This window comes from Mycteria americana, chromosome 6 (genome assembly GCF_035582795.1).
Source record: "Mycteria americana isolate JAX WOST 10 ecotype Jacksonville Zoo and Gardens chromosome 6, USCA_MyAme_1.0, whole genome shotgun sequence".
NCBI classification, from domain to species: Eukaryota; Metazoa; Chordata; class Aves; order Ciconiiformes; family Ciconiidae; genus Mycteria; species Mycteria americana.
Window position 1 is genome coordinate 38,072,019 of NC_134370.1, and position 9,353 is coordinate 38,081,371.

General features: G+C 42.8%; 1 protein-coding gene across 1 annotated transcript in view; it reads left to right on the forward strand.

Annotated features, from left to right (window-relative positions):
* The window catches only part of COL13A1 (collagen type XIII alpha 1 chain), a 62,082-nt gene extending 59,852 nt beyond the window's left edge, over positions 1-2,230 (forward strand). The window contains exons 37-38 of the mRNA XM_075505365.1: positions 990-1,028; positions 1,967-2,230. Of these exons, the coding sequence (XP_075361480.1) occupies positions 990-1,028; positions 1,967-1,969 (42 nt within the window). The 3' untranslated portion in view covers positions 1,970-2,230. The remainder of the gene's footprint in view (positions 1-989; positions 1,029-1,966) is intronic.
* The last annotated feature ends 7,123 nt before the right edge of the window (positions 2,231-9,353 follow it).

The following is a 9,353-nucleotide window of genomic DNA, read 5'->3' on the forward strand; positions in this document are numbered from 1 at the left end:
TCAGAGGTGTAGCTCCTTACATCTGACTTTATCTCCTGCTCAAGAGCACCTTATCATTGACATAATTTCCTGTTTTCTCACATCAAGTAGGGCTGCACTGAGATGGAGTTAAGGGCAGTAATTCACAAAAGCATTTCCCAACCATATAGTCTCAGTCTTTTAGTAGCACAGCCCTTAAAGTATCCAACCTTCTTCAACATTAAAAAATGAAAAACATTTTTTAAAAAATCACATGTCCACCTTGGGCTGTGTAGCCCAAGACTTCAAGGTTGCAGAAGTGCCAGGGATTTTTGCAGAAATCTCTCTGACTTTATTGAGGCAAAAGCCCCCTCTCAGGGAGTCAGCTGTGACATCCTCAACGAGCACAGGGTCTGCCCAGCTGCTTGACTTCCTAATTTCCCTGCAGCAGGATCTCCTCAGAGGCAAGAGGGGACAGCTGGGCAATCTCTCACATGATAAAGCAAACCCTTTAACAAACAGGGCAGAAAGGAAATGGAGTTTTTTTCCAGACCCTCCTCAGGACCCAAGGTTAATGCTGACTCTGGGATTTGCTTATAACCGTCAGCATTATAGAGTCAAGCCTGAAGATATAGACCAGCCATCTCGTGCTTTCTATTGACAACTTCCTGCAATATTTTTCTGGCTGAATGGAACCTCCTGTGTTCCTACCTTCCTTCAGGGAGGTCTGGCTAAACACCTTCCTCAGCGAGGAATGAGAACAAGCCTACGGACCTTGTGTACATAAGTTCCTTGTATAGCCTGCAGGCAAACTCCCCTCTTCAGCCCTGGCCCTTACTTCAAGCTACACTGGTTATGTCAGCCAGAAGTCTGGGTCTCTCCAAAGGGGTGAGGAATATCTTTCAGACTATTCCTCCAGCCCTGGTTTAGACTGTTTGTTGCAGCTGTAATAGTTAACCCACTCCTTCTTTCCTTGTTCTCTGCACTAGTTTCCATGTCCTAAACTACTATTTCATCCATCTTTTTTGCAGGGGGAAGACGGCCTTCCAGTTCAAGGCTGCTGGAATAAGGTAAAATAATCCTGGAAATGTTGTGACTGTGCTGAGCTGGCAGTGCTACAGGTCCTGTTGATGTTTTTCAATCAGCCTGGCTAAGAGCAAAAGAGATGTGGAGGCATGGGATTTCCAGGACCATACCCCTGAAAAGCAGCAAGCAAAACTCTCCCTTATTTGTATATTGCTGTTTAGTTTTATAGGCTAAATGGGAGAGAACTGTATTTGTGGCCTTTGAGCTGCCTGGCCTTGAAGTGTTCTAATACTTGCACAAAAATTAGATTTCCACATAGTCAGCTCTATTACCAGAGGCTGGGAGCTGGCATATCCCAGGTAACCTGGGTGCCACGGGAGGCTGGTGGGAGCGGGGGAGGTTCACAGCTTGCTTTCAGCAGAGCGAGTGAGCTGTGGCTGGGTGCCCCTGCATGCCCCCCCCGGGCTCTCAGCACCAGACGCCCCAGTGCTCCTGCTGAGGGGTGGCCTGGCAGCTGCAGTGCAGGGCTGGGGCAGACCCTGCTCCAAGGGAACGGGCTTGTTAGCTTGCTTCTGGGCTAGCACTGAAAGGGGGGGTGTAAGTACCTGTACCCTCCACTCTCCCTTTGTTTCTGATGGTTCAGCTGCCTCAGGAGTCCCCTTCTGAGGTTTCCATAGACCCCTCTGCCACTCCTCAGGGTCTAGCCCACCTTCATACCTGCTGTGTGCGTTAATGCCAAGTGCTCAAGCCACAGCGACAGGAAGAAAGTGGAGGTAGAGAGCCAGCCCAGATCAAACCTCCCGTCCTCACTCCCACTGAGATCCAGCACCATTTCTGTTCCTCCTGGAGACCCCGGAGCCAGCTTCCTTAACTCTGGGCCACTGTCTTTCCATCCCATGAAGTGGTCCTTCCCCCCTGCTGAGCTGTCACTAACAGTTGTTAGTGAATTGTCACTAACACTCGTTTATGTTTTCTTTTGCAGTGATGATTCTAACCCTGGACTGGCCTGTGTGTGTTATTGTACATAGAATATTTATTTTTATACAGTGTTCTTCTCTGAAATGCCAGAAGTTATGCATTTTTACAAATTATCAAAAAGCTGCATATTTTTTGTACAGAAAATACTAGATCTCCCTTCTTCCCTGTTTGTCAGTTCTCTGTATAATTCTATGTCTGCATTATGCTTGTTTTGTCATGGAGTACAGCTGTAATATTTACATTATATTTGTGCACACATGATGAATATAGGAACGTAATAAATTATTGCATTAAAAGTGCCCAAAGGAACTGCCCTGTATAGATTTAAAGGTCATTTTCATTTTTCAACCTGGAATCATTCAACACTATTTCAAAATATTATGTATTTTTTATTAAAGTGAAATATTAATGATTTTGTGGTGCCTACATTAAGGTATTGCTGCAAAAACTCACAATAGTCGCTATACACTGGGAACGTAGACATTCCATGATGAATAATTATCGAACAAGGTCTGTTTCATGATCAGATTCAGACAGCCAAGCGCAGCCCCCCGCCAGCTCCTCTAGAGGCTGCTCCTTGGCCATGCAGGAAGGGTAACACCTTCCCCAAGAGCTGTGGAGTTACCATGTACAAAGAGAATCTCTTAGTCTCTTGCCTCTGGCTAAAGTAGAGCACCTCCCATGAGCTGGAAATAATAATAAATAAAAATAAAATAGAGCACCTCCCATGAGCTGGAGTAACCCTCATGACAACAAGCCCTGGTTGGCAAGAAATTCTAACATCTTTCTAAATTGTAGGCCTGCAAGTAGCTTAATTAAAGCCTCATTTAAAATTAAGCATATGGCAGAATACCTCAATGATATCCTAATGAGTGTTTATTAGATAAATCAATCCACATGACTTTTTTAAATGTTAACCAAAGGTCGCATGCAAATTTGCAGAGCGTGTCATTATAATTTGCATATGTACATCATTATACTATCAGACTAAAGTGAACATGACAATATACTTTTCTTAGAAAATGAGCAAAGGAGTGGAAGCCTAAATCTATTCCCTAAAACACATCCTCTTTCCTTGGTCCTTCATGTGCAGGGGAAAGGCAGTTTGCAACCTGGAAGTGTCAGGGGGATAGAGAGAAACTATCAGTATTTAAAGATCCCAATGGGGAAACACAAGCGGTAATTCATTGGTTAGACAGATCCACTGAAGTCCTGCTCTTTGCATAGTGCTGCTGCTACAAAAGGAGTTCAGCAGCCTCTCCCACAGCGTCACTGTATAGTTTTTACCACCAGAGTTCCTGCGGTGCTGTACGTATGGATCATGGACCGTGTTCACAACAGCTTCTCGTGGCTACAGCTCTGCCAGCTGAAGTGGTCACCACCACCACTGCCTCCTATACTCAGCTATTCAACCCCTGTACTCAACAGTTCATCTGTTTACAAACTATTATTAGTTATTTTTTTCCAACTGATTCTATACAGCCTTTTAGCACCACCAGAGTAAAACGACAGAGTAAGAGGGGGGCTTCTCTTGTATGCAGAGGAAAAGGCCTGCCAGGGACTGCCTAAGGAGCCAAGCCCAGCCCCTGACTGTTGCACTCCATCTGTCACCTCACCCTTTCAGAAATTTATTGAACTTCATCTAAAAACCAGTGAGGTTTCTACCACCCTGTGTCCCTTGCCTCCCTGTCCCGCAGGCTGTTTCCGACTCAGATTACTCTTGCAGTTAGGAAACTCCTTGCAACTTTCGACCTAAACCAATTCATGATATTTACAACCATTTCTTCTCATGCCAACATTGTCCTTTGGATGAAACTTTTCCATGCGTGATGTTTTCATGAGATGCTCAGGGTACTGGAGCTGAAATGGCACAGAGAGAAAATGAACTGTAGAGCAGTGAGGGATTCTTGTGTGTTTTCTCAGTGATATATCTCATTAATGTAAGACCGAGCTCTCTGTTATAGGCTTTGCAGCTGTGAAGCTTAGCTAATCGGAACAGCGCTTATTTAAAGGAATGCCACACAACTCTGGTGTTTTAATTACACACCTGTTAAACACAGAACAGTTTCTAAAGACCCAACCAGGTATACTGATGGCAGCCTTGGTTTTGGAAGGTTATAGTAGTGTTATAGTAGCGGCAGCAATGAATTTCCACTCTGGTCTTGTAGCGCTTGGCCCACAAGGTAGGTAGTTTGAATGTGTCAGCCCCTTCTAAAAATGCTGGCTATGTTTAGCCCTCAAAAACTTATAGATCCCTAGAAGAACCTGCCAATGCCTCCTGTTCCTTTTGGTGTCTGTAGTGTATTTTTGTTTTGTAACTGTTATTTGTGATTGCACTGCATGGGATTATCTTTGCTTGGGTTTGTCTGATCTAAAAGCAAAAAAAGCATACATCTGTTATGTTGCCTTGACACAGCTACTGAAAGGTAAAGGAGTCTTGAGATGATCCTGTATCTGTTTTATTTCTTGGGCTGGTTTTCGGCTGATATATTTGTGAGAGAGAAAGCTTTTGCCTGAGGCATAGAGGACCTTGAAATGCAATTGCTAGAACTTTTGAAAGTACCTGACTTGTGTCAGCAAAGAGGCAGGGGAGGAGGGATAGTCTGAGCAAAAGAGGTTTGATTTTCTTGACTTGCAGCTTTGCCCCAGCATAATTCTTCTGTTATCAGTGGAGATGCTCCCGACTTACACCACTGCAAACCACAAGAGACTTTAGCGCCACAGCTTCCATAGGACTCAGCTATTTTCTGTCAGCAAAACGCAGACACACACGCTGAGTGTGAATACATGCTCTCATCCTTATTACCTTTTTCTTCTTCATTATCTCAGATCAGTCTGTTTGTAGTATTGGTTTGGCTTCAAATTAGCTGCTGGACTCTAAAGTGCTTATTGTGGGCAGCAGAATTCATGACCTTCTGAGACTTGTTTAATGTTTCCTTTTAGGTTCCCTTAAAAGCAAAAAGCATTTCAAAACCTTTCTGAGAATGATATTTTGGAGGAGAGTCTACTGACTTGAAAATTTGTTTAATTTTTACTTGCAAACTAGCAGCTCCTTTTGCACCTGGGCAAAAGGGATTGATAGACTTCAGCTGAGAAGAAAACTCAGCCCAGACCTAATTCTCAATGGCACCGAGGTAGCTAATTCCCACAGATTTCTCTAGGAACAGGCACCTCAGTAGGAGTGGCACACCTAAATGCTTTTGTGAGCTCAGCCTGTGACACTGAACATTGACAGACGGTGCCTAGTGTGTGTGGGTATTTTGGCAATCCTGCAGTGCCTCTCTGTAGGTTTTGCCTCTGTTGGGCATTGAGTCATGAGTGTCTCACTCAGCTGACTACCAAGAAAACACAGCACCTCACATGGCACATGTGCAGAGAGAGGGAAAGGACCTGAGATTACTCGCAGTGGTTGCACTGAAGTATAGAAGATGAAAGGCAACTGATCTAGCACTGGGGGAAAAGTATCTGTGAGATAACCACTCACCTGTCATAAAGGTGGGGAAACGGTGGCAAACGTTCCCTGTGGCTGCTGCAGACCACAGCCTGTTTTTTTTAATGGAAGTAGATAGATAACTGGTTGAGATTGCTGTTCCTACAGCCCCTCATATTGATACAATCTCATCAGCCACTGGGGAGAAACCAGAAGTTGCGAATCAGTGAAACTTTACTGATTAGCTGCTCTTCCCAAACATAAGCGCCTTGCATTTCAAGAAAAATGTCAGAAGCTGGGTTTGCACCACCCTGAATCTGACAGTTTAGTTTTGGGGTCCATCCCTACTAAAACCGGTAACTGGGTTGCTGTCACTGTTGATGACTGTTAATTCTGCCTGGCCATTTTCATGTGAAACCATTTGTCTGCCACTTCAAGGGTCAAACTCCTTGGCTGATAGCCAAAAAGTGAGACAAGTCCGAGGGTGGAGAAGCTTGGGAAATGACAGCAGAATGAAAGGAGAAGAGAGACCTTCCTGAAGATTTGCTGGAGGTGTTTTGCAAGCTCCCTCCCTGGAGCTTGGCAGGAGTTCTTCAACTGCACACCAGGAATCTGTGCCCAGATGCTGTCTGCTGGGGCTGCGGGAGCTCGGCGTGCCAACGCTTTCTGCTTTGCTTTCTGTCTTCTCCCAGAGGCCAGTGGCAGCGTTCGAAAATGACACCATTTATATTCTTTTTCTTTGGTCGTTTTCACTTCATTCTATTATTGTGGTTAGACTCTTCAGATGAAGAATTAGGCTCATTTTCCAGCAGCTGCTGTATAAATGAGTGCAAGACATAGACAATATTTCTGTGGGGAGATCCTTTGATCCAAGAAAGGAATCTTTCTTGAACAATTATCCTTAGAAAAATCAATCAAACCCCGCATGTTCTGTTTAGAGTGCTGCTCAGAGAGGACATGATAAAACTTTTTGCTACCGTTTCTGGTTACCAGATGACAAACTTCCACCTATATCGTTGATGATTCCATCTTTAACCTTTTCATCACAAACTTTCTTCTCCTGTTCGGTTATAAAGAAATGATGTTATTTTGCTGAAAAGGGAGAACCCATACTGGATTTTGAAGGCATGAAATATCTTGTCAGAGGAGGAAAATGTGGAGTGTGGAAAAAATCTGGTTTCACTGAATAATTCCTTTGCTTCCTGTACTTCTGCTTTGGTCTCCGCCATGCACACTGGCTGTATTTTGTCTGGAGCCCTCCAGAAATATTATTCTGCTGGCCCATTAAGGCCCTTTTTGTGGGTACCTCTCAACAGATGTACTTCCAGATGGAAAATAAGGATCACGAGGGTTAAATTCCACTGTTAAGTGCTTTAATACATTCACTGGAGGGAAATAAAGATTTGGCAAAGTGCTGAGGGGTGCAGAGGACGTTTTGCAGCTGCCTGAAGGGCAGAATATACAACTCTGGGTACTTCGTACCAACTGCCATGCAAATCTGGCATCCCTTACTCAGTTCCTATTGCTGACAGTTAAATTCTGTTGACGTGGACTCTACAGTGTCTTTCGACCACAGCTCTTGCAATTTATTAAAAAACCTAAAATTAATTATTAAGTACATATCTTAGAACATGACTCAACATTTCTACTTCATTGAGTGCATTGGGAATCCCATTCGCCCAAGCACTAAAACACATATTTAACTTTGAGCGTGTGATTCCCGTTGGCCTAAATGATGCTATTTGCATATTTAACTACTCTGGTGAATCAGGGCCATTATTATTAGCGTTAATGAATGATATTATCCAAATCATTAGGCAGAACTAAATGATAAGCAATTCACGTTGCAGTTCAGAGAGAGCGCACTGGTTTCAAGTTCAAAGTGATGTCTTTTAAATCAGAGCAAGTCCCAGAAAGGCAATAACCTTTGTTCAAACAGCCTTTGTCAACTCAGCTGGAAGAATCCTGACCTTCTGACCAGGAGACCTGTGCCCGGCACCCATCTCCTCTCACCAGCGCAGGGAAAGCCTAATGTTAAAACTATTCCAGGATTACAGAGAGCAGGGAAAAAAGTTCTACTTTGTTTCATCTGAAGAACACCAATTGCATTTTTTTCTTAAGACTTCTAGCAGATTTATTCAGTCAATAGAGTAGCAGGGGAAGAAATTTTTTCCATTAGGAACCAGGCTGATGAAAGGGTTAATTTATTTTATTTGTATTTTTTATTTTTACTTTTTTGTGGGGGGAGGAGGGAGAACCTGACCAGAACTGCAGGCGGTAGGTATGCTTTTTTCCTTCTTTTTTAAATGAAAACAGTTATATATATATAGTTTGATAATGTTACTTTTATGTTGCTTTTTATTAATTATTTTCTAGGGGTGATTTGTTTGCTCTTTCCTGTTTTCTTGTGTTTTCTTCTCTATATATTTTTAATGGGCTTTTGGAATAAGTTTGTAAAAGTTCCTCACCCAAAATGTCCTAAGGACATTCCTATTGTGTTTTTTCTCCCTAAGTTCAGTAGGAAAATGGTGCTTTCCAGAGGCAAACCAGTTTTTAGTGGGGATAAATATATCCACACAGGCCACGCCTAGGGACCAGGTACCAGTGACCTCTCCCAGACAAAATGGTCTCTCCAAAACTCTTCCTTTTACATTTACAAAATTCAAAAGGGCTATGTTAGGGACCAGTTGATTGAAAACGGTCTCTTCTGATCTTGGGTGGTCTGTCGTAAAGCAATTAGTCTGGCAAGAGTCGCTGTCTCCTCTTCAAGTAGCATTCTACAGCCCGAAATCTCAGGCTTAGCTAGAAAGCTCTGAAATAGCAATTGAAGGAAATGTGTTTTCTTGAAAATGGCAAGCTTTTGGTAGGTACCTACTAACCTATTGTTGTCTCTTGCTATTGTTTTCCCTCCTCTAAATCCAGCAATGCACTCATGTTCAAGCTTATCTTTAGGCTTTGCTTCACACTGAGCCTACGTGCAAATGCTTTGCTGGATGAGGGTCTCCCCTTCTTTTACACTTTTTTGGTTTTGGTTTTTTTTTTTTTCCCTTGCCCTGTTTTTGTCCCTGTTGCTTCCAGATGTCTTTGTCCCGGACAAAATGGCTACTTTCTCTTCTGCATTTCCAGAAAATCTCTGTTGGTCACGTTTTGATCATTTTTCCACTCACTTGTATAATCTATCCTTCCTGCTATACTTCCTCCCTTCTTGTACCCCTTCCTTGTCAAACATTTTGATCTGATGAAAACATCATGGCAAAACAGGAATTAAGATTGTAGGTGTTTGTTGATAGTTTTTGGAGGTGACTGTAAAGCTTCCACTGTTTAAAATGCTAGGCAGCAAGAGCAGTTTAGCTTTATAGCTTTCTTATTATTTTGTTTGCTTGTTGAAGTTATTAAATAAATTTGTTCTTTTTTAAACGTACTCAGAATCAGTCAGAATATTGCAGAATTTTTTCAAAGAAAAACCTGCTAAACTTTTTTTTTTTTGCTGCAAAATACGACTTTGTTGAACTGTTGTCATACTCAGAGTTTAGTAGGTTAGACGTATTAGTGGTAGGTATGAGAGGACTGGTTATGAAACTTGTGGAGTGGAACTTGTATTCTTGCTTTCCATTGCACGCTGTTTGTCAGTCCATTGTCTCTGGTGGGGGTTTGCTGGGAGTGTGAAATTCCATTTTGTTATAATTCCATTGTTTTCTTATAGTAATGTTTCAAAACATTGCTTCAGTAAATCTTCCCTTCTACTCTCCTGCAAAGATTTGCTTTTACCCTGATGTTGCACACCACCAGCAGTGCCACAGACCAAACATGCTATCTCCTGAAAATCCACAGCCTTTTCTGCAGCAGTATTATGTCAATGAAAAGGAGAAATAGACATTTGGCAGCAAAGCTGTGTAGGCCACCATAAGCAGGCTCCTTCTCCGAGCCTCGTCCCTAGGTATTCATTCATTACCTTCCCCGT